This window comes from Dermacentor silvarum, chromosome 5 (assembly GCF_013339745.2).
Source record: "Dermacentor silvarum isolate Dsil-2018 chromosome 5, BIME_Dsil_1.4, whole genome shotgun sequence".
Lineage (NCBI taxonomy): Eukaryota > Metazoa > Arthropoda > Arachnida > Ixodida > Ixodidae > Dermacentor > Dermacentor silvarum.
In genome coordinates, this window is record NC_051158.1 from 121761751 (window position 1) to 121787400 (window position 25650).

At 48.9% G+C, this 25650-nt stretch overlaps 1 protein-coding gene across 1 annotated transcript in view; it reads left to right on the plus strand.

Moving 5' to 3' along the window:
• The window catches only part of LOC119454385 (uncharacterized), a 127498-nt gene that overhangs the window by 39921 nt on the left and 61927 nt on the right, over positions 1–25650 (plus strand). Inside the window, exons 2-3 of the mRNA XM_049668435.1 lie at positions 10668–10751; positions 18142–18197. Coding sequence (XP_049524392.1) covers positions 10691–10751; positions 18142–18197 — 117 coding nt within the window. The 5' untranslated portion in view covers positions 10668–10690. The remainder of the gene's footprint in view (positions 1–10667; positions 10752–18141; positions 18198–25650) is intronic.

Below are 25650 nucleotides of genomic sequence, written 5' to 3' on the forward strand. Positions count from 1 at the left end.
CGGGAAGTTCACCTCTATGTCTATGCAGACGACATCGCATTCGCGACAGCTAGAGACGTCAATTGCCTTTACATGTCCTTGCAAACGTACCTATCTATTCTAGAGAAGTGGCTTCACACCCTTCACCTGGCACTAAACCTAAATAAAAGTGCAGTCCTTGTCTTTCCGCTTTCCTGGCCGATACATTTATAATTAGATATGATCAGAGAACCATCGCAAAGGTAGAGTCGCTTAAGTACCTGAGTATCACTTAATGAAAAACTTAACTGGAGTTCTCACATAGCAAATATTGCAACGAAAGGGACACGAGCTGTAGGTTTATTACGTAGAATCAGTAACCGGCGTTCTGGTATGCGAAGTGACACATTAATTATGATCAACCGTATTTATGTACGACCGATTCCAGAATTTGGCTGTGTTTTATTTTGTGGAAGTGCAAAATATAAAATAAGACCACTTATTCTTTTAGAAAGAGAAGCTCTTCGATTATGTTTAGGTCTGCCTAAATTCGTTGCTAACAGCGTGTTATACCAGGAAGCGCGATTACCTTCTCTTCACACGAGATTCCGCATGCTTACGGTTCAAACCTACTTAAGGGCTTATGAATCTTCTCTTAGACGTACAGAATAAATATTTATTAGTGAACCAAATTCATTTTTGAGAACACCTGGCCACGGTTACATACCCCACAGGTTGTATTTGTGCAGGCACAATTAGCACCTTTAAATGTTCAACTTAGGGAAATCATTCCGTTTGATAGGTCCACATTGTCCCTTAAAATAGAATTTGCAGACATTTTCCCCAATAACGCAAAACAGATGCCACCAACATATTTGAATGCCATTTTGCAAAACTATTTGGACCATTTCCCAATAAAAGTAATAGCAACTGATGCTTCCTCGTGTGAAGAGAAGGCAGGCATGGGAATTTACTCACCATCCCTCGATTGGTCTTTTTCACTTCGCCTGCCAGATTACACATCAGTTTTTCAGGCCGAACTTCTGGCAACAGTTCTCGCATTGCGAAAGGTACGGCTAAATGTTACAAAAGTTGTTATAGTCACAGATTTCCTTTCTGTATGCAGCGTACATTTTACAAATTAGCTCCACCCCTCTTAAGGTTAGTTCATTTAGTATGGGTACCAGGCCACCGAGACATCCAACTTAATGAAATAGCTGATTCTTGAGCACGACCTTTTTTAAAAGGTCCGGTGATATCTGTGCTGCCGGCAACTGCGCATATCACTGCAGCCAGATATAAGCAGTTTTCTTTGACCGAAGACAAAAAAAAATCACAGCATATCCATGAAGTGAATGATGATGAGTGGGCGAAGCATCAGGGGATCATTCGGGTAAACCACAGCTACGGACGATAGATAAAGAGAGCGCGCGTAGGGAATGAGAGAGAGAGCGCGCGTCGGGAACGGACGCCCTTGTGCAATGCAGCGCCGCTAGCTACGGACGAGAAAGAGAGCGCGCGTCGGGAACGAACGCCCTTATGCACCGCAGCGCCCCTAGCTACGGACGAGAAAGAAAGAGAGCGCGCGTAGGGAATGAGAGAAAGAGAACGCGCGTCGGGAACGAACGCCGTTGTGCACCGCAGCGCACCTAGCTACGGACGAGAGAGATAAACGCCGGAAGCGTTCTCCGGAAGCCGGAAGCTGGTTTCCGGAACCGGAACCGGAAGTGGAAACGGAAGCGGAAGTCAGCTTCCAGTTATACTATACATATACATATATATGTATATATGCGTATACATACATACATGGCAGTCTCCATGCCAACCAGAGCTACGGACTTCTAGTGAACACTTCATAAAACTACATGCGGAGTCTCTTTCACGTACGGACACACAAGGCCTTCTATTGAGCAATTCATAAACTAGAGGTGGCTACATACTACTACTACTACTACTAAACTACTACTACTACTACTACTACTACTACTACTACTACTACTACTACTACTACTACTACTACAGAGGAGGGAACGACCCACACCCTAAGGAGCTTCGCCCCTAAAAAGCCTCGCATTAGCTCTACAGATTTTGTACATCTAAATTATTATTGGAACCGACAGTGGTGTCCTAACCGGCAATTCGAAGTAACATTTACAAGGCTGCGTTGCCGTATTCCACAACTAAATTTTTACTTGCACAGATGTGGTTCGGCGGCATCCCCATTATGCTACCTCTGCAATAAATCAGAATCCATCGATCACTTTTTATTATCGTGTCGGCAATCTAGGACTGCCATTAAGCAGTTCAGTTATACTCTCACTAGGAGCCACGGTGTTAGGATATAGCCACGGGAATGTTTGCCGAGCCATTTATAATTTTCTTTGTGACACAAAAAGATTGCCTTATTAATGTTTCCTCATTTTTCCATGATTGATTTATTTATCCTTCAATAAATTATAGATTTAACAAATTGAAAAAGTAATGTCACACAAAATCACAATTACATTATTATAATATTATTATTCAAAATGTACGTCTATCTTTACTGAATTTTATTTATTATTAAATTCCTATTACTAGTCCTATCTAGCCAAGGCAGACTAACTTAGTATAGGCTACTTAATTCTTTTATTATCGTTGCGTTTCCCATCTTCAATTATTCACTTATTTTCCATTAATTTTTATGACTAATTTATCTTAACATTATATCATAATACCACGCAGTTCCTGGTCTATCCCCCACAGTGGGTTGTGCCATTAATTGAGACATCATGATCATCATCATTTCCTCTGCTGGCGCTCAAGGCTATCGGTTCCGTCCCTATATAGCCTTTCTTCGCAGACAGTAATCCGTAACAGAGTGGTGCAGGTGCGGGGAACATGACATCGACGTTCTACCGAGTCGAAACTGCTTGAACTTCACGGCAGCCGCCGTCTTGCCGGTCTCTCGCCGACAACACTCATCATGCCACAGAACGCAGGACCAGACCCAACGCCAGTTACAACCGCGCAAAAGTGAACGCCAGCTGCACCCACACACGATTACATAGAACCACGCTCGTTCGCGGGAAAAGCAGGAGAAGGCGTGGACGAGTAGCTTACGCACTACAATCGGGTGAGCCTATATAACCATCGAAACTCGGGCACGAAGCTTCACAATGTCGTCTTATTCTTTAGAGAAACCACACTGATGTGGTTAGAGAATCACGAAGAGTCCTTAACAACAGGGAGCTCTTTGTTGAGGAAATAAGAAAATGCCAAAAAGAAGATGCCAAACAGAAACGTACGGCCAGAACACTTGCCCAAAGAGCTCAAACTCCGGGAGAGACCTGCAGAAGCTATATAGAAGAAAGGGTTTATTGGGACGTAACCAACGGTCTTGTTCGCCATCGCCAGCCGAGGTTCCGTTATCGCGAGGCGAACATCTTCCGCCCTCTCTTACCTCGTGTCCCACTACAGCTTGTGGCACATACCCAAATCATATATATATATATAGTGTGTAGCGAAGGATACGAACGCCATAGTGGGTCATGTTCTCGAGCCCTCTCTAGTGGGTCGATCTCTCCTGCGCTCTCCTCGAGAAACGCCGCTCGTTCTGAGAGCTCGGGCCTTGAACTAACGGTCGGTCCACAAGACTGATGCCTAATTACCGCCTTTACAAGTGGTAGAGAGTGCTTCGGCCTACAGCGTGAATCCTGTACCCTTCGCTCAACCATGCAAGAAGACGCATCCCAGCAAGTGCCAGCTACCCCATCCAATTTGATGTAGTCCATTCAAATGACCGTCCACTTGACGTAGTCACAGACCACCATACACTATGTTGGCTGTCGTCCTTGAAGGACCCTTCTGGCCGTCTTGCTCGATGGCAACTTCGGTTGCAGGACTACGATATCCGCGTGCTGTACCGCACCGGACGCCAGCATTCTGACGCCGGCGCCTTCTTGTGCTCTCCCTTGCCTGACAATAGCTGCTCTTCCCTATCCTAGATTATTGTTTCTTTGCTCCGCCTTAATACCATCGCTTCTGAGCAGCGCAAGGACCCTTGGATTGCCTCCCTTCTAGACTTGCTTTCCGGTTCGTCGGCACAACCAAGCACTCGCACGTTGCGTCGCCAAGCACGTCACTTTGCCATTCGCGACAACATGCTTCACCGACGCAATTATAACCCCGACGGATGCCAATGGTTGTTAGTGGTACCCCAACGTTACTAGAAAGAGGTAATCTAGTAACGCTGGTGGTACCCCGTAGTCTGCGTTCCGAAGTATGCGCAGCTTTCCATACGTTTTCAAGACTTACTAGCGTCTTCAACAGCGGTATTACTCAGGTTAGTTCGCTCTTGTCCCGATTGCGAGCGCCGGAAATCTTCGCCCGCCTCTCGCCAGTCCGTCTGCAACCTTTACCTTGCACTACCCGGCTGTTTGGACGCGTCGGTATCGATTTACATGTATGGTCCCCTTCCCCTGACATCGGCTGGAAATCGCTGGGCCATTGTGGCAGTCGACCACCTGACGCGGTACGCCGAAACTGCCGCCATACCGGCTGCTACAGCGCGCGATGTTGTGTCTTTCTTGCTTCGATGATTCATCCTGCGACATGGGTCACCCCAGGAACTGCTCAGTGATCGCGGACGTGTCTTCCTGTCCGAAGTAGTTGAATCCATTCTCAAGGAGTGCCACGTTGTTCATCGCACAACTGCGGCATACCACCCCCAAACCAATGACCTTACCGAAAGCTTTATCCGTACCCTCTGGGACATGCTTGCTATGCACGTCGCCTCCGATCATACTAATTGGGACGCCATTCTGCCCTTCGTAACTTACGCCTATAACACTGCTACTTAGAGCACCACTGGCTTTTCACCTTTTTTCTTACTGTACGGTCGGCACCCGTCGCACACCATCGACACAATTCTACCGCACCGAGCTTATGCATCTGAATGTGCGCCCATTTCTGACAAGTCAAGACATGCTGAAGAGTTCCGCGATCTTGCACGGGTATTTACATCCAGTGACCAAGAGAGCCAGAAGAGCACGCGCGGTGACACCACTTCTGCACCGACCTTCCTTCCTGGAGCACTTGTGTGGATCTCGGTTCCTTCTGCTACACCTGGTCTCTCATCCAAACTAGTGCCCAAGTATGAAGGCCCCTACCATATCGTCGAACGAGCATCTTCCGTCAACTACGTTATCGAACCAATTTAACCTTCACGCGCGGTGACACCACTTCTGCACCCACCTTCCTTCCTGGAGCACTTGTGTGGCTCTCGGTTCCTTCCGCTACACCTGGTCTCTCATCCAAACTAGTGCCCAAGTATGAAGGCCCCTACCGTATCGTCGAACGAGCATCTTCCGTCAACTAGGTTATCGAACCAGTTTAACCTTCTGCGAACATGCGCCGTCGTGGACGCGACATTGTCAACGTCGAGCGCCTTAAGACCTACTATGACCCACTCATAGTGACCAGCTGTTAGGTCGCCCGACGGCTCCCTTTTCACTCCCGGGGGTGATTGTAGCGAAGGATACGAACGCCATAGTGGGTAATGCTCTCCAGCCCTTTCTAGTGGGTCGATCCCTCCTGTGCTCTCCTCGAGAAACGCCGCTCGTGCTGAGAGCTCGGGCCTTGAACTAACGGTCGGTCCAAAAGGCTGGTGCCTAATTAACGCCTTTACAGTATATATATATATATATATATATATATATTGTGAGGGCTAACTGTGCAGTTCATCATCGTCTTCATCTGTATATACCCATCCTCATAATCGTCCTCGTCATTTGTCGGGTTGGAGCTCGTTGGCTGTCTTGCGGTGTGTCGAAAAACAAGAGCTCTGCCTTCGTCCCAGGCGTAGTCTTACAAGTGGTGCAGCGTGCGTTGATTTCATGTTTGACATGTCCGAAGTGGAACGTATCCGCCATATCCGGAAGGGCGTCAACTCCACTGCCTTTAACACTCTTGTAATTCAGAGCCCCACTTCAGTTAGTGAGATCATCAGGACATGCCAACGCCTTGCCACGATCTGCTCCTTTCATCTTCTACGCGCCTCCTGCGACGCTCACCTTGCCGACAACGATGAATTGCGAGCGCTCATTCGCATAATTGTGCGAGAGCAGCTTCACGGCCACTCGCCGGCCCACACCACCATTGCTTCTCTGCACGCTCCTCCTCCCAATTTGCGCTGAGATCATTAAAGAACAACTGGCGTCCAGGACAAGTGTCGCACATGCCCAGCCCACTGCGCCTGTTTGTGCGCCTCTTTACGCTGACATTGCTTCGCGGCCTGCGGTACCAGTTCCATCTGCACCTGCTGCCGCTGTCTGTGACCACCTGGCATCGATGGCAGCGAAGGCCCCCGTGCAACCATTCGACTCTAGCTGGCGACCTTCCCGCCCAGTATGTTTCTACTTTGGCATACGTGGTCATCTATCTCGTTTATGTCGCCGGCGCCGGCAAGATGAACGAGGTGACTATTCCGCCTGTGAAAGAGACTATGTTCCCAGATCCACCGATTGCCGGACGACCACCGGCAATCGGTGGAGGGACCACAATCCACCGATTGCTGGACGAAGACATGAGGAATGATCCAAGTAAGTCCATGCCAGTCTGATTAAATGGCCTCTGCGGTATTGCTATTGGTTGTAGCAGTCCTGCTGGCCGCACAGGTAGAGTCTTACGTCGTTGGCAGTCGCGACATGTGCGAACGTACTGCTTCACAGTCTTTGCGAGACGTGGCCAGTAGTAAGAGTGGCGAATTCGTTCCAACGTGCGTGTGTACCCCAGGTGTCCTGAAGATGTTTCGTCGTGACAGGCACGTAAAATATCGTCACGAAGTGAGGTCGGCGCAACTAGTAGGTCTGAAGCTTGCATATGGTCAAAGTTCGTCTTATAAAGGACGCCATCCCGGAAACAAAAGGAGGCTAGCGCGGGTGGCAAACTTCGGCGAAGACTTGACGTGCGCCCTTCCAGGTAGTCAATGAGAGGGCTGAGCTTCAAGTTGTCGACCTGTTGTTGCGCTATGTCTGTTACTGATACGGCAGAAAGATAACTGTCGTCCTCTGCAAGGTCAGCAGGGGCTCTTCCGACTGGTGGCCGTCAGAGACAGTCAGCGTCGGTGTGTTTGCGTCCTGACTTGTGAACGGTGGTGACGTCAAATTGTCGAAGGCTCCATTGCGCCAGGCTACCTGAGGGATCTTTGAGATTCGCGAGCCAGCAAAGCGAATGGTGATCGCTGACTACTCTGAATGGGCGACCGTACAAGTACGGCCGAAACTTTGTTATCGCCCAAACAACAGCTAAGCATTTTTTTTCTGCGGTAGAGTAGTATTTTTCGGCAGCGGATAGCGTTCGGCTCGCATAGGCAATCACACTCTCTACGTCATTTTGCCACTGAGCCAAGACAGATCCAACGCCGACGTTGCTGGCGTCTGTGTGCAACTCCGTGTCAGTGTTCTCGTCAAAGTGGCCGAGTACAGCTGGGGCCTGGAGAAGGTTTCGGGGGGTATCGAATGCGAGGCACTGATCCTGACCCGAAAAAAAACGGGATGCCTTCCTTCGTCGTCCACCACGTCGTCGATGTAAACGAGACACGATTGCCATGTCAGCCCAGAGAGAACCGTGTCCATCATTGGAAAAGTAGCTGGCGCTGAGCATAAACCAAAAGGAAGCACCTTGAACTCGTAGAGGCCGTCAGGAGTAAAAAATTGGTCTTTTCACGATCGCGCGCGTCAACTGAGATTTGCCAGTAGCCACTGCGTAAATCCATGGAAGAAAAGTAGCGAGCGTTGCGTATACGATCCAAGGAGTCATCTATTCAGGGCAGGGGATAAACATCTTTCTCCGCGATCTTATTTAATTTTCCATAATCCACGCAAAAGCGCTACCTACCATTTTCCTTCTTTACTAACACAACTGGCGAAGCCCAGAGATTGGTCGATGGCTGGATGACGTCATCTTTAAGCATCTGCTGAACTTGGTGACGAATAGCGTCTTATTGCTTTTGCGATACCCTATAGGCATGTTGTCGAACGGGCTTTTTGGTAGGTTCGGTAATGATACGATGCTGGGCAAGCGGCGTCTGGTTAACCTTCGTCGTTTTAGTGAAACAATCTCGAAAAGAATCGAGTACGTCCAGAAGCTTTTCTCGTTGTTCTGATGGTAGGCTCGGGTTCACATCGAGAGTGCTCGCAAACGCCATGGCAGAATGGTCACACGGCGAATAAGCCGCTAATTCTGGCGGACCGTTGACGTCGGCAATTTTCGCAAAGTATGCAATCGCGGTGCGTCTTGTATGATGAAGATATTCCTCACTGAAGTTGGTGACCAGCAGGTGAGCCTGTCTGTTTCGAGGCTCTGGCAATGCATATTTGTTGTGCAAGGAGGAAATACAAATTTGGCTTCGCAATTACAGCATGGGGAACGTCTTGCTCACATTCCACACCGACAAAGCTGCTGCTTCGAGGGGTCAGAGTCACGGATTCATCGGACACACGTAGCGCGGTCTTCTGTACCTGGGTGATGTTGTCAGCTTCAGAAGGAAAAGGGTCCAGCAACTCACGTAAGTGAATGATTGCGCCGTATGCACAAAGAAAGTCTAATCCAAGAATTATTGGGCGGGAGCACACAGGTAATACGAGGAAAGACCCGGTGAACGTCAACGCACGGATTCGAATACGTGCCGCGCACATTCCAGTTGGCATCACCAGATGGCCACCTGCCATGCGTAACTGGGGCCCTTGCAATGGCGTGGTGATGTTCCTCAATTTAGAGGCCAGTGCGCCGCTTATAACTGAATAATCGGCACCGGTGTCGACGAGGGCTTAGACAGCATGATTATCAACAACTACGGTGATGTCGGCAGTAATAATCTTAGTACTGTCGGAAGATAAAGAAAAACCGGAACATTCGTCGTCCGGTGCTTGTGTCGAGGGATCTTCTTGGAATATTCGTTGGAAAGCGACTCCATCCCCAGAAGTCGCGGTTCCTAGTTTCCCTTGTGGACAGTTGGTGAGCGGTTCCTTAAGGGAGCGTAAGACGACGTGGGCAAGCTAGGTGACATGGACCAGCGAGGGGATGGTGATCGCAATTGGCGGCGCTGAACAGTCGCTGGAATTCGATGGCCCATCATATACGCTTAGATTTCGCGGGGACGCTCACCGTAACGTGGGCACCACGAGCCGGGATGGAAGCCGCGGAGACCTAGCTGGTGGTACTGGCTGTCGTGATACACGTCACCCGCTTCGCCACAGTGGTAGCACAGCGGACGATTATTCGACGAGCGCCATACACTTGCCTTCGTAGCACTCTGTCTTGAGTGATCAGGTGGTCAATACGTAGGTACGCTCGGCTACCATTAGCCGGGTAGCGCATGCGAAGAGGTGTCCAGGAACAGATGTGTAGCCCGGTCCGCTGTACGCGTGATGGGATCTGTAGATGGTCGTGCAGGAGCCTTCAATGCCACCGCATATATTAGCACAGGGACCTCAGGTCTTGGTGGTGCGAGTGGTTGCACCGCCTGTCTAATTTCATTCCGGATGACATCCGAAAGTGCTGCCATAGGTGGTTGGGGTCCCACTGGTGCCACTGCTTGTAGTTGCCGCAGTTCGTCACGCACAACGCTTCGTTTGAAGTCTGCGAGGGCCTGCTTCTCGCTGTCAGACCCAAGAGAGCACGCAGTAGCCGTGATGCCGTGGTGTGCGTACTGTGATGACCGCCGCGGGAGAGTACTCTCCATCGCGGTTGCCTTACTCACGAAGTCGGCCACAGTTCTTGGGGGATTGCGTACGAGTCCGGCGAAAAGCTGTTTCTTGACTCCACGCATTAAATGTCGCACCTATTATGTTTGGGCACTGCAGGGTCTGTGCGTCTGAAAAGACGAAGCATGTCCTGAACAAACATCAAGATTCATTTTCTCAAAAAGAAATTAGAAGCTGATTGAGAGCAGTTTATGTATACAAAATCATTGGTGCGCCATATTACTCATTTCAACTCATTTGTAAATGCTTAGGTGATAAGCTCCACAGCCAAAAAACGCACGGTTTAATTTAACAGGAAAGCTTATTCTCAAGGCAAGGGAAAACGAAGAAACATAGCTGGGAATTATGTTTGTGCAGTCTTTCAAAGCAAGGGATACCTAGGATGCTGCGCACGTGAGAAGATCCCGCAGCCGGCTATCAGCAAGGTCCCAAAGGCAGTGACACAGCCTCAAAATCTAAGAAAACACTCACCGCGTCACCAATTCTATAATGCAAGTTTAAATGAATGCCAAGGATCAAGCTCCGGCCAGAATTATTGCAGAATCCAGAATTATCTGAACAAAGGTTGCAAAATTTAATTGATCAAATAACACGATAACATATAAATATGCTCAGAATTTGCGCCATAATTGCAAGAAAGCGTTACCAGAACTAGTTTAACATACGGACTTTTTTACTGAGAACACATTGCCAGTTGCTGGTTGAAAAATATAAGTATGTAAGTAGTACTTACTACAAAAATGGGAACCGAGTGAAAAATACACAGGCAGTTCCTTGTTGCGTAAATGCGATGCTCTGGACTACTTTTAATGGCCGTTGTGCAAGCACACTTTTATCCACAATAGTAGTGTACTGCACATAGGGCATTTTATTAGCTTTATATATTTAGGAATACATTCGTAAGTTATGCGTATTACTAATTACGAATAGTCGTTCCTGCTAATTGACTCACTTTTTTTCCAGCATCGGCTATCACGTTCGAGACGATGAGGTTATTTACTGCTTCTGTCTTCTTCACCATGTATTCGACGTTTTGTTATTGCAAAGGTAAGTAACTTATTTTACTAAGAATCAACTACTATGTAGTATATAGGCATGCAACGTGTTTAATTGAACTATATAGGCACAGTTGCGTTAGACCTAGCTGTCGAGCGAGCTAAGGATGCGTCGGTTGCTGTCAGTTGCCATTATGAGATCTCAGTGGCGAAATGGTTTTTACCACTGCTGAATAGAGAAAAAAGAGCCCACGTTCTTCTTCCTCCGTCTCGAGGGTATAGAGGTATTCCTGCTCCCCTTGGGCGTCCGAGAGGCACCGCCAGACGAATACTGCCACTAATAGCGGCGATAGATTCGCTGGATGCTTCAGATGGATTGAAGCAGACACAGCTGAAGCTTGAAGACACTTTGTATTTATAACTTCTTACAAGAAATTATACATAGAAATGCAATTTGAAATTGGCACTTATAGGGCGGCCCTATATCGGCAGAGCCGTTTGTGCATAGCACCTCAGGTTGATTCCAGAACGCGCGGTCGGGGCAATGGGCCCAAATTTTCTATCCTTCGGTGCCCCGCCCTAAACATATACAGTCCAATCGCTACCGAGTGGCTACGAGAGTCGTCCGCCGGCGCACCAATCAGCAGTCCTGGACGACAATTTTTGTGTGAGTGGTCCGCCAGCTATTAAATCATTGCGCCTCGCCTACGTTTCTGTTTCTTTTACCGCCATTTAAGGTGTTTGCTGCCTTCAGAAAACAACATAAAAACAGAAAAAAAGGAAGAAGCTTACAAACGCAAAGTAATTTTACGTCGCACATCCTAAAGCAACAGGGTACAGCACGGTAGACTGAACGAAAACCTAATAAGCAGGAAGCACCTGCGAAATAAGGTGGCAGGGTGACAACGTATGCTGTGTTGCGCAGTCCCGCGCACGTAACTGCGTACGATGTTTGCAAAAACCGAGTAGTATTTGCGGGCCATAAGTTAACGAAAGCGGTCACTGCTACACTTCAGGCTCCTGTACACTTGGCATGTAAACACTCGCGCTGGAAGTGGCCACGGCGGCCGCATTTCGATGGGGGCGAAATGCGAAAACACCCGTGTACTTAAATTTAGGTGCACATTAAAGAACCCCAGGTGGTCCAAATTTCCGGAGTCCCCCACTACGGCGTGCCTCATAATGAGAACTGGTTTTAGCACGTAAAGCCCCATAATTTAATTTAATTTAGGGGTTCCCAGTGGCCACGGTCTCAGAAATGGTTTGCGCGACGGTCAAAATGGTCACGGCGTGCGCCGTGAATAATGTCGATTAAACAGCACCGATTATCACTCTTAAGGTCAGCTTTGTGCATTATTAGGTGCTAATCGGGTTAACAGTAATAACGTTCGTCCCACACGAACCCATCTGAAAGCGCGTCGTCGAAAGAGCTGCGGGACCGTGCGCCACGGCCGACCAGGGTGGTTGACGCGTCGCTAATTGCTGTCTCTAATCGCTCCTGCGCGTGTTGGTTATGATCAGCCAGTGTCATAAGCCGCCTACCTGTCTCATCCGGGCGCCGTCACCGCGAAAGGCATCTGCTGATGACCACAAATTATCCCACTGTGTTTCGCTCGTCAAGAAAGTACCGTTGGCCACATACCGCTAGCTGTCTCCTCACCCTTTCTTTACAGCCGTTCCGTTCGACGGGACTGGATGGAAGGGAAACGCCGATCTCAAGCTTCTCACACTAAAGTAAAAGAATTAACTCGCGCTTTTCGAGCATCCGTTCTGTAACCTCTCTGTAATGTGTGGGAGGGTGCGGAAATAAAGCTTTACTTTAAAAATCGCTGGCGGTGTTGTATTAAATCGCCCGGTGCTACCCTGGGGCGCCCGGATTCAATACCGCGTTGCGCCTTGCATAGTGAAGCTGTTAACTTCTAGTTGGTCGGGATTTTTCGTGGCGTCGGCTTCCCAGAAAAAAAAGAACCTTCAGCGATTGAAGTAAAAATTGCATCAACCAACCAAGCGGTAGAGGTCGTGTTTGGATTTGGTCTTGGCAACAAATGTAGCAAAAGCAGTAGCAGAACACATCCCGGTGTACTACACCGACCTCACAGCGACTGACACTACCATTATTCTAAAACAATAAAGCGTTGCATACTCCCCTCAGCAGTTGTAGTTGTGGTTTTCGAGAGCTTCGCTGGACATCTTCTTCGCAGGGCTGGAATGGCAAGTCAAATTTTTACTGTTTTGTTATACTTATTTCATATTTTTTATGGCTCTTTGACACTTTAACGTGGCTAAAACCGTTTCGCCGCTTACATCAAACAATGCAAAGCAACACAACGCACTCCGTCTTCAATACGACCCGACAGCTACATGAATTTGATCGTCGGGTCATGCGTTTGTGCATGTTTATTGCACTGTATTTACAACATCTTTACCCGCTGTTTTTACACGCGCTGTCTAAGAGCACATGTAAAAATAGTGTAATACACTTTCTTAGACGTATGACCTGACTGATGTGGCAGTGGTGGGGCCGCACTACTTGTTTTCATGTAGCCCTTACCAGATACACACAAGAAAAACTGTTTTCGCCCCATGAGGCAGATTACCACATAAAAATGTGAATTTGTGTAGAGCCTTTCAGTAACCTCGTGTCAAACCAAACCTGTGTAACCCAACGTGACAAGAGGAAGTTCCAACTTGACGCCAAGAACGGGCGGCTTGCAGTAATTTCTGTATTTGCGATATTATTCACTGCCTGCAATGTGTCGAGGATTCTGTCACATGATTTTTTATCATTTTGGCGTTTCTGATGTGGAATACATGTGCAATTTGAGTGCATTCTATACTCTCAAACTTTATATATAACATTTCGCACGCCTACAGCCTCTTCTAATCGTCTGCATCGTTAGAAAATCGAGCCCCGAACAACGCTAGCATTGATTACTATCGATGTCGGGTATTGTACGTAGATTCGACCTCAGGTTGTATGGCGCATAATCCCACCTACAGAATTCACTACGTTAGGAAGACTAAGAAGCAACAGTGCATAAGTGTGTACGGGTAAGGTAAAGGTACGCAAAAAAAAAACTTTCTAATACGACGCCTTATATAGGCACAACAAATTTCAAAGTTTTTGTGACTGATCTGCATAGCGGAATGTTTTAAACCTAGTCTCCCGAAGATACAGCAAGACGGAACTTCTTGTGAGTGACATAGCAAACGCTAAAACAAAGGTTGCTAATGGCCGTTCGTGAATGAGAACTGAGAGTGCCTTGAAGAGCGGTCAGCGGAGGCGAATGTTCGGTGAAGAGCTGCGCTTCGCTGCTTCGACTTCGTTAGCATTTCTATTATTTTTGGATCGCAGTTAAGGCTTCGACATGTACCCATTCGCGACTTATGCGCACAGCAGCTGCAACATGGACGCATTTCCACCAATCTCTCAAGTGGATATGTAGCTCAGCATAATTGCATCATTACATCATTTCCGAGAAGCATACGTGGTGCGTTCAAAACGCATTAAACCTTTGGGCAGAAGAAATAGATTTATTTATTAGGAGGTACAAAACCTTAATCCCCTTCAAACCTGCCTCCTTGGTAATGCACGTACTTCTCCCAACGCTCCGGCCATTGTTGGAAACAGTTCTGGAGAGCGTATTTTTGGAGTGGTGATCGCTGGTCTGTCGTATAGCGCATGCTGTCTTGATGAAACTCGGTTTTTTTCCAGCAGCATTTTCAGCGTGGCGAATAGCCAAAGGTCACACGCAGACATGACGAGGGAATAGGGAGCCCGACGAACAACAGGAATGTTGTGATTCGCGAAGAACATCTGAATAAGGTGCGCAACAGAATGTCCGGGTGCGTTATCATGCTGGAGCTGCCAAGTTTTGCTGCCTACAGATCCGGTGGTTAGCGCCGCACAGCATCACGAAGGCGACGAAGCATCTCCTGGTGGTATTCCATTGTGATGGTTTGGAATTGTGGTGCGTCCTCACGATGCACCACGCCACGGTATTCGAAGAAAACGGTCAACATGGCCTTGACAGTGCTGTGGACATCGCGTGCTTTTTTTAGCCTCAGTGATGTGGGATGTTTCCACTGTGACGACTCCATCTTGGTTACTGGGTCGTACCCATGAGCCCAAGACTCACCGCCCGTGATTACGGTGTTCAGAAAAGTTGTCGCAGTTTCACCTGAAAGGTGAAGCATCAATTGCGATAGCAAATTTGTAGAGAGATATACGGAGTAATGATATTAGCTTTATCAGCTGTATAAACTTGGACATGCAGCAGCACCGGCAACGCGCCGAACTGTTGTCGACGCCGTCGGCATTTTGCCCGCGTTCGCTCAAAATGCGTGCGGCGTTGGTGACTGTTGCCGGAGCCTCTGATATAAATAGGCACTTGGTGCCGCAGCTAAACGTCGCCTCCCTTCCCTCCCCCTTCCCCCCCTCCCCCACGGCCTCTCGCGCATCGGAAGAAGGCGCGTTTGCTCTACATATATGGTGATTGTAAAGGAGGAAAGAGACGCCTACTTCTGCAGCCCTTAAGGAAGCACGGCGCAGAACACGCGTTTGTTCTCCGCCGTGCGTTCACTCCCCGTGAAAGAGCGCGTCCCTCGCGCCCTTTCACTCGCACATACAGCGTTCGGCGGCGCGCGGCCACGATTTCATCTCCATTGACGTCATACGGAACCTCACGGCGACGGCGACGGCGACGGCGACGGCGACGCCGACGGCAGAAATCTGCTTTTGAGTGTCCATATAATTGCTATCGCAATAAAAGTTGGGATTACTGTTTGCATTGTCCAGCAGGTCCTGTGCGATTTCCAGAGGAGTGGCTTCGGCTCCATTGTTAGCTGTTTCGGTATAATTCCGCGCACATTCTCCTCGTGCCAAATCATGTGTCCGAATTGAATCTACTGTTCGAATGCTTACCCCTATGTCGTTCGCAAGTTCTCGGGCTGTGATTCGACGGCCCTCCAAGACCAAAGTCGACAGTTGTTCAATGACATTTGCATTTCGGCTTGTTGAGGTTCTGCCTGAATGCGGTTCACTGTCCACTGATGTGCACCATCTTTGAAGCGGTTGTACCACTCCCTTATCAGTGAGGTGCTCATGGCATCGTCCGGAATGGCTTTTCAAGACTGGAATGATTTCCACTGGGCTGTCGCCGAGCTTTTGGGAAACATTGATGGAATATCGCTGCTAATGTTGTTCCCTCATTTTAGGGGCGAAGCTCCTTAGGGTGTGGGTCTGTCCCTCCTCTGTAGTATGTAGTAGTAGTAGTTGTAGTCGTAGTAGGTAGCCACGTCTACTTTCATGAAAAAAGAATTCCGAAAGATGTGTCCGTAGCGCGGAATCGAACCAGGGACCCCTCGCTTCCGAACGCGTGGCGCTAACCACTACGCCAGGAAGGGCACATGGACACACGCACCACGATGACAATAAATACTCAACATTAACGAAAGACTGCGCGTTTCTAACGCGTTTGTGCTAGCGCGTTACGGCCCGTGTAAGAAGCTAGTGTAAGACGCTGTGGCCTCTCCGCCTTACCCCCGTATTCATAAACGCTCCTCGACTTGAACTTGACTTGCCACCGCCTTGGGCAGCGCGTTCGAAACGCGTTGAAGGCGGTGGCAAGTCAAGTTCAAGTCGAGGAGCGTTCATGAATACGGGGGTTATACTCTCTCAGCAGTCATGTGATAGCGTCGGCAAACGCGGTGCACGTTCCGGCATGTGTAAACGGCTACGTAAGACGCTGTGGCCTCTCCCCCTTCCTAGAGAGTACTGCACGTTTCTAACGCGTTTGTGCTAGCGTCCCCTTAAGCGGGAGATGGTGCAATTATAATGAAGGGCGCTGTTATAAAATAGGAATGACGTCACATATGGCGCGTGTCATTGGTGGAAGTCAATCGTTCGATTTAAGTGCGGCGAGACTGGGCGAATTACACGGAAGATTCACGGTTTACGGATGATTCCCTCCGGAGCTTCGCCCACTAATCATCACTCACCCCGTGGATATGCGGTGTTTTTTTTAATAACTAGAGAGTTTTAGAATAGGGGCCCCAAACGTTTTGGGGCGCCAAAGAAATAGCGTCGACACCACTGCGCATGCGCGAGACGCTAACTGCGTTTGGGTTTTGCGTTGGGCACGCTATTTCGCCGATTTAGCGGGAGCCCCAAAAGCAGCCCCAAAAGTTTTGCGTCAACAAACATGGCGGCACCCATCGAAGCGGCGGCTCTCCGAGTACCAAACTCGGCTTGATTCGTGGTAACGCGTGAAGTTAGTAAGCTAGGAGAAGTGACTGCGGTTATCGCTTTCTCTCAACTAACGTGTGTAATGAAGATTGATTCATTAGACGCCGCTGATTCTGAATTCGATTGTCGATTTCATGGCTCGTAGGCCTAACGTGGATTAGCCTAGCTGGTGAAGGCACGTCAAGTTGGTTACTCAAAATTAGGCGCAATAAATCGCTTGCTGCTAATAGAATAACACCTTAATTGCAATTAAACGCAAAACCACGAAAGTCAAAATTACTCTTCCTATCATAAAATGGTATAGTTTATTTTAATATTTATAATAGCTTTTCTTTGACACCGTAGTGGCGCTGCAAGCGCAAGACGGTATTCGCAAACGCAAAGCCCTATTCTAAAACTCATCGCTCTTGCATGCCCCAACGCTAACACCCGCAAAGCTCTTTGGGGCCCCAAACTTTTGGGGCCCCGATTCTAAAACTCTCTACTTACTGGACTCCGACAAGCGCGCACTACATGTCTTCACTCATAGACCGACTGCCAGCAACTGACGCTTTCTGCTTGCAGAAAAACGTTCACACATGCCCATTAATTTGGCTTGCACATGCATTTTGCTTGTTGCAGGAGATGGCTGTGGAACTGAAATGAGATGCTGACATACACATGTGTACTTTCCCCCTATAATCAGTGAAACACATTTGATTTGCTAGTATCTCTATCCTTTCTTGCTATATTTAGTTTCTTCGTTGTTACAACCAACTTGAAATATTACAGAGCAGACTTAGTTTTATTGCTTGAACCAAACACATTTCTGTGATAATTGAAAAAGAAATGTGGGGTCGTTCATCAAATTTTTCAAAGAAGAGAGCAGATCTTCATGCACACTTTTTTTGTTTCAACACACGTTTTCGTAACAATTGTTTTAGAAGAAGCTTGTCGGTGCTCACCCTTCTTGCTCCTTAGGCTTTGAAGATACTGGATTCCGTTGATTAAAATTATGGTATAGCATGACATACGATGTCCTGAAAGAAGAAGCCACTTGCCGTGCATTGACTTTCTTAGATAAAGTTGTTTTTTTAGATAAATTTGTGCGCATCATAACTTTGATTGCGTTACTGTCAATTCTTAAATAAAACAACTATCAGTTAATACGAGCTTCATTGGTATATGCAGAAAACCTTTCTTTTGTTTTCATAAGATGATCTATCCGAGAGGTCCAGTGAAGATCAGAGGAAGATTGCAGACGCAAAGAAGGCAAGTAACGTTTCAAGTGAAGCTTGTATTGCATCATGAGTGTTGGTGTGTGATGCAGGTTCTTTTTCTTTAATGGTTTCGTATGGTTCTGGGAGGTGGTGCCTTCGAGAACCCAGTTGAGGACAAAGCCGTTTGTTAAAAAAAAACCACACACATAAACTTCTAATAAAACTAGCCCAAAAATAAGGCCATATAATGAACACTCAATAAACAATCAGAGCAACAAATACACATAAAGCTAGGATGGGGTTAACAGTACGCGAGCCCAGGCTGACCACGAGTGTGGGGGCGCATAATAGTAAGTATAGGATGGGAGGCGGTGACACTTCAGGTACGCTGACGCGTCACCTGGACCGGTCGCACGAGCATTCAGCCAGCATTTTAGCGGAACTGTGCTTCTCTCACCCGACACAAAGGAGACCGATCTGCCTCCGCCCCATTCACACAGGAACGCAGTGCCGCTGAACTGCCTTTGCATTCTCCCTTATCAGCGCCTGAGATCTCGGCAATGCATTCTTTAGCAGAGGTAAAATTTGGTTTACCGACCTCTCTTGCCAGCAGGCGTTCATGCACAACTTGTGTGCACACGTCGTCACCAAGTTTTGACGTGCAACGTGACTTGCATCGTGAATCACGAGCCGCCTCTTTTGATTTTGTTCTGTTCTGTCTACCGAGTACCTCGGTACACGTGTCCTTGCTGAGTATATCTGCACTGATGTACATTGCACATTCACTTATCAGGCCTTCATAGGACGCGGGCAGGCAAGCTCACCTTGTCTTGCTTCCTCGGTCATAGTAATTTTTCTTGCTCGTTTTAGATCGCGGCAAGTTTTCTTGCGCCAACCATAGTTGTCTCTTAGTATCGGGTCGTGGAGCTTCTGCAATCTATGCGATCATGCTTTCCACCGGATGAATTGTTCGGCCTCTTATTCGATGACCCAGGAAAACTATCGACGTTACGCCGACCTCGCACTTCAGAGGCTTGATTGTCAATCCGACTTCTCGGATCCTTTTAAACAGACAATGCAGGGTTTCTATGTGTTCCTCGCAGGTTGTCGTAGCAATGAGAATGTCACACTGCTGCTGTAGGTGTGACAGGAAAACCGTATCACGCAACTGAGGCACATCCGCGGGAAAGGCTGAGAATCAACCGCTAGTTAAACACGTGGGGGCACGCGCCCGTAACAGGTGACGGGAGCACCCAATTAGAAGCGGGCGGGCTGCGGGCGCAAGGGAAGGAAATGGCCTCGCGCGTATCGCGTCGGGTCTTCTTTTCAGTGCACGCTCGGCAAACGGATGGGAAGACTTGCGTTGTTCGGTCGGCGGCGGATCAGGCCGCTTTCGACTAGAAACGCCGTCAACGTCGCCGGGAGCAGGCTCGAGTTCGCTGTACGGATCCTGTGTTCAAGGCAGCCTGAGACCAGGCTTGGTTACAACAGCAGGCAGCAGATTCCACGTTAAAACCCCGTCTTACCGATGGGCAGCGATCGCCGAGACCAGGGAACTCGACACCGAATTTTGAGGTTGTGACAAGCTTCGCATGCCCCCTTGTTCTTGGTAGGGGAAGGGCCGACGAATTATTTTCTAAACATTTCACGCACTTCAGGATTGTGTAGTTTATAGCTCACAAAATATATGCCCCTGAAATAGCAGTGGGTATGTTGGAAACCCATTTACCTTCAGCTAGTGCACTTATCTAGCGGTGTATAAAATGTTTTCATTGTGTCCATTCGTGCAAAACGTTTAAAGTAAAAATGAGCAATGGATGTCCACATTATTTTTATAAGTACATGTGAGTAGTTCACGTCCTAACGGGGTTGGGATGGCACAACTAAATTCTCAATCAAAGGAGTAGTTTTTTTCAGCCGACAGTTGTCGCTGGCGAAAGAGGCTTGAATCAATCAACAGAGTCCTGCGGAATGCTTACACGCTCCATGCGCCCGTATGTCATTTGCTGGCACCTATTGCCAATATTCTAAACTCGCAAAACGCAGGGCTCACCTTAGAAAAGTTAGAATGCAACTCAAAGGATGAGCACCATACAAGCTTTAGTTAAACAAGAGGTGTCTACGATGATTGCCTAATTCAGTGAGAGTATTTGCCCGGCTCACCGTTTCTTGAACTTTCATTGCAGACGACTGATCAGGGCGTGGCCCTACGTTAGTTCCGCTTATTCACTTTTGCAGCCAATTATATTGTGCGTTTGTGGAGAACTTCTAAACATCCACGCACGAGCCACGCACGCCGCTATATTAAGGCGAAAGCCTTGTATATCTCATCGTTCAGTGGACCTTCAACTTCCTTGAGCGAAAACCATGTCGTCGTCGCGAAATCGTACACGATGGCGACTCGGTGCAGTAATTAACTTACTACACCGACTCAGCATCATGCCTTACTTACATGCAAGCGTACTTACAGCTCACGCAACAATCTGGATGGTGCGCGGGTCACCGTCGTCACCGTGTTGATTAGGATAAAAAGGCCTGCGTGGAACACGCAGCACAGTCACAGCGTAAGCTGGTGGAGTGGCTAAAGAGGAAGAAGAAGAAGAAATAAGCTTTATTTAAAGTGCCGGCACTTTGCTTTTAGTGGCCTTAGGTGGCAGCTCGATGTCCTTGGACTCGGGCGGCATCTTTGTCTGGTCGGACGGCCCAGAGCTGATCTTCCAGCTCCGAACTTTTCAGAGGAGCTACAATTTCGGCACCACGCACACCAGGGTCTTCGCGACAAAGTCTGTTCTCCCCGTCACACACGAGAAAAGTGCACCGGGAGGGGCGGGCTCTTGCCCTCCGGCGCCACTGCGGCTCCAAACATAGCATATTTTACACGGACATCGCCGGCCTTTACCACGGGGTTTGGCCGTGGTAAAGTATACGGCCGCCGTAGTCCCCCAAGACAGGCAGATGGATGGTCTCTTCTTCCGTGCACCCAATGCTACCCATGCTAAAGAGGTGGCCATAGCCCTAGTTATCTCACATGACAATTCTAAAACCATCATATCTAACTTCAGAGCAGCCTGTCGAACTATCGAACTGGGATGGATCTCACCCCTAGCTGCCCAAGTTCTCCGAGCTTGTCCATGGGTAGGTGACCCCCCTCTCCCCGCTCACTAATCTGGACCCCCGGCCATCAGGACCACACAGGCAATGAGGCAGCCCATGCTGCCGCCGCGCACTCATTCCCCGGGCCGCTGCCTCGCCCACCAATGACCACTCTGATCCAGAAGACAATCCTCCTCTTCTGACTTTTAAAGACATAAGTACCCGTTACCAGGACCGCCACCGCAGCTTTCCTGCGCTCTTCAAAGGGATCAAGAAGGCGGACGAGAGAATTCTTATTCGCCTATTCAAAGATACGCTACTGTGCCCGTCAGTGCTCAAACACTTTGACTCTTCCTTTTCCGGCCTCTGTCAGTACTGTGGGGAGGTGGCTGCCACCTACCACTTGGTATGGGCATGCCAACTCAATCCGTCTCTAACCCCAAACCACAACCCAACCCGAGAGGACAGGAAGGCGGCCCGGCTCGGCTGCCTGGCCCTTCCGGCCCAACAGGCCATGGTCCGGCGTGTCAGGGCAGCGGCCACGACCAATGTGGTCCCTGAATAGGCACTCCACCTAGTATTGTCAGGGAGCTGGCCCACTAAGGGCTGGTTTTTCGAACCTCTCTGTAAAAAATGCTTTAATAAATGTTTACCACCACCACCACCACGACGCACGCGCGAGCAGCGGCATGAGCGCGTCTCTGTGACCATGTGGTGTCTGCCACCAGGCGCGCACAAGTTGCACATTTAGTAACCCAGAACTGTTGAGCAGCCGTGGCTTCGGATGAGATCGTAATCAGCGCACCTGGCGCCGCCAACTGCAGTACTTTACTTGCCTCATAAGTCCACGCCTTCCGCAGCAGTTCGTGTCACCGCAGCGCTGTCGAATTTACGGTAATGGCGCCAAGGCGACCGCAGTCGCTGAATAGTGCTAGGTTTACCAACAGTGTGGAGTGTGGGCACTCAACGCCACGTCGTTACTATGAAATGCTTACGCATCATTCAGATAACTCCCTGAGGAGATTCTTCGTAAGTTTTTACTTGTTTTTTGATGAGAAAAAAAAGGGCCCGTGACTCTATTTTGTCGGTAGAAACCCGCCTGCAGCATTCGTTCGACAGATTCCCGAAAATTTCAAGAAGACTGTAGTGGGACCGCGGACGCTCAGACACACTCGAAAATTTCCATAGGCCCCCTTTCCGAGATTAGCATTCATATAGGCATCCGAGTGCCGGGTCGTGGTATAGATCTACCTGTTAGGTGAACTGATCGGTTTCCGCTGGCACCCAGTACCGCCCGAAAGTGAGGAAAATGACATGAGCTAGAAATACGGTTCCGCTGTGCGCGATAAGAAGGAAAAAAACATGCACACGCAACTCCATTTGACATATACGTAAATTTCAGCATTCTTCGTGTTATTAGCTCCTGAACCGCGTGTGTTCGTAAAAAAGTGTTGTTTTCTAGCTTTAAATATTCGTAGTTAAAAGCAGTATGTCATACGAAGAAATGACTTTATTTGCAGTGAATTATAGATAGGCTGGATACAATGTACACATTTTTACATGCAGTATGCACAAAAATACAATTATAACAAATCACGAAAATATTATAACAGCTTTGAACTTCCATCATTACAGACCCACGTAAAATGTAAGACATCACTTGCCATGGCGGCTACCCTTTTGCCGCACCCTATATCGCAAATCGAGAAATTAGCGGAGTACAACCGACGTCTCTATATGGATTTTATTGATTATGAAAATATATTTGATTCAGTAGAGATAACAGCGGTCATTGAGGCATTGTGTAATCAAAGAGTACAGGAGGTATACGTGAATATCTTCGCAAATATATACTGTCAGGCGGTTTATTTACAAGCAGGGGCTACATAACAACAGCCTTGGCCGCTGTCTCGCGCTTTCCGGGCTGCCCGGCCTCGTCGTCCTCTCTCGATAGTTCTTGACCCTCTTCCCCACTACATTGGCCTCCGGTGGCGAAGAGGAGCCATCCTGGCGACCCAAGGCGCTCCAAGCACACGAGGGTCGTAGTAGGGCTTTAAGCGGCTTACGTGGACTGTTTCACGACCGCGACAGCGTCTGTCGGTGGGAGGTGTCACAGGCTGGACGACGTAGTTCACGGGCGACTGGCATTGTACGATCCGGCAGGGACCATGATATTTTGCTGCAAATTTGTGGGAGAGACCAGGGGTCTGGCACGGAATTGAAAGCCACACGGAAGAGCCAACAGGGAAGGTAGGGGCAGGTTTAGCCGGGTCACAGCGTTCTTTTTGAAGACCTTGTGCAACGGATGTAAATGAGCGTGCTAGTTGGCGGCACTGTTCAGCACATTGAGCGAGTTCTGAGGCTGGGCGGTAATCGGACGCATCCGGGCGGTACGGAAGTATGGTATCTATGTGTGGCAGAGGGCTCACGTCCGTATATGAGAAAGAAAGGGGAAAACCCAGTGGTGGCTTGTGTGGCTGTATTGTAGGCATATGTCACAAAAGGAAGCACCAAGTCCCAGTTAGAAAGGTCGGAGGCTATGTACATGGAAAACATATCAAAAAGTGTTCTGTTAAAGCGCTCCGTCAAGTCTGTGGATGATAACTTGTAGTGGTGCGATGAAAACTATTGCACGCACTGAGAAGCTCTTCGACGACTTGCGACAGAAACACACGCCCTTGGTCGCTCAGCAGCTCGCGTGGCGCGCCGTGGCGAAGAACGAAGCTGCACAAGATGAACAGGGAAACATCAAGTGCTAAAGCTGTTGGAAGAGCAGCGGTTTCAGCATAACGAGTGAGATGGTTGACGGCCAAAATAATCCACCGATTGCCCGCAGGGGTGGAAGGAAGGGGCCCGTACAGTCTATGCCGATTCTATCAAACGGGCGAGCGGGGCAGGGCAAAGGTTGTAATTGGGCCAGGAGTGTGACAAGTTGCCTTCCGGCATTGACACTCAATGCAGGAGCGAATGTGTTTGCGGATGTATGTGTACATTCCCCGCCAGTAGAATCGCTGGCGAAGTCTATCATAGGTTTTCAAAACGCCAGCGTGCGCATTTTGTGGGTCGGCGTAGAAGCGCGTGGACAGATCGGAGCGTAAATGGCGAGGTATGACAAGAAGCCATTTTCGACCATCTGGCTGATAGTTGCGGCGGTACAACATGGCGTCTCGGAGCGTATAATGAGCTACCTGGCGACGAAGGGCACGAGAGGGCCGTGGGGCAGGTGTCGTCGAAGGCGCAGCTAGAACGTCGATCAGCGAGGCGATCCAGGGATCCTTGCGCTGTTCGGAAGGCATGTCAGTGATATTGATGCTGGCAAAGGAAGTTGCGGAAAGGGAAACAGGTGCAACGTCAGAAGACACCGGCGAGCGGGAAAGTGCGTCGGCGTCGGCATGCTTGCGTCCGGAGCGGTGAAGAACGCGAATATCAAATTCTTGTAAACGTAGCGCCCAGCGTCCAAGTCGACCCGACGGATCCTTCAATGAAGCCAACGAGCAGAGCGAATGGTGATCGATGACGGCATCAAACCAATGGCCGTACAAGTATGGGCGAAATTTCTGCAACACCCCAACAATGGCCAAACATTCCTTTTCGGTAACCGAGTACTTGCACTCTGCCTTCGTGAGGGCACGACTAGCATTGCAACTACGTACTCAGAGAAGCCCGGCTTTCGTTGGGCCAGTACAGCGCCAAGTCCGATCCCACTAGCATCCGTGTGTACCTCGGTTGGAGCGGTGCGGTCGAAGTGACGTAAAATGGGTGGTGAAGTCAAGAGATCACGTAATTTTGCGAACGCCTCATCAGATACTATCGACCAACCAGACAGAGAGCTATCGCTGGTGAGCAGCTTCGTTAGTGGTGCTATAATAGAAGCGAAGTTCTTCAGAAAGCGGCGACAGTATGAACAGAGACCAAGGAAGCTGCGAAGCGTTTTCACGGTGGTAGGCTTTGGGAATTCAGCAACAGCACGAAGTTTCTGCGGATTGGGAAGGGCGCCATCCTTCGAGACTACGTGGCCCAGGATGGTGAGTTTGCGAGCTCCAAATGGGCACTTCTCGATGTTAAGCTGAAGTCCTGCGCGCGTCAAGCCGCTCAATACTTCGCAAAGACGATGCAGGTGGCTATCGAAATCAGGGGCGAAAACAACAACGTCATCCAGATAGCACAGGCATGTCTTTCATTTTAACCCCCGCAAGACACTCTCCATCATCCGTTCGAATGTGGCTGGGGCATTACATAGACCGAAGGGCATGATATTGAATTCCTATAGCCCATCGGGAATTACGAAGGCAGTTTTCGGGCGATCGGATGGCGCCATAGGGACCTGCCAATAGCGGGATCTTAAGTCTAGTGATGAAAAGAATTCGGCTCCTTGCAAGCCGTCCGGGGCATCATCGATTCGTGGCATAGGA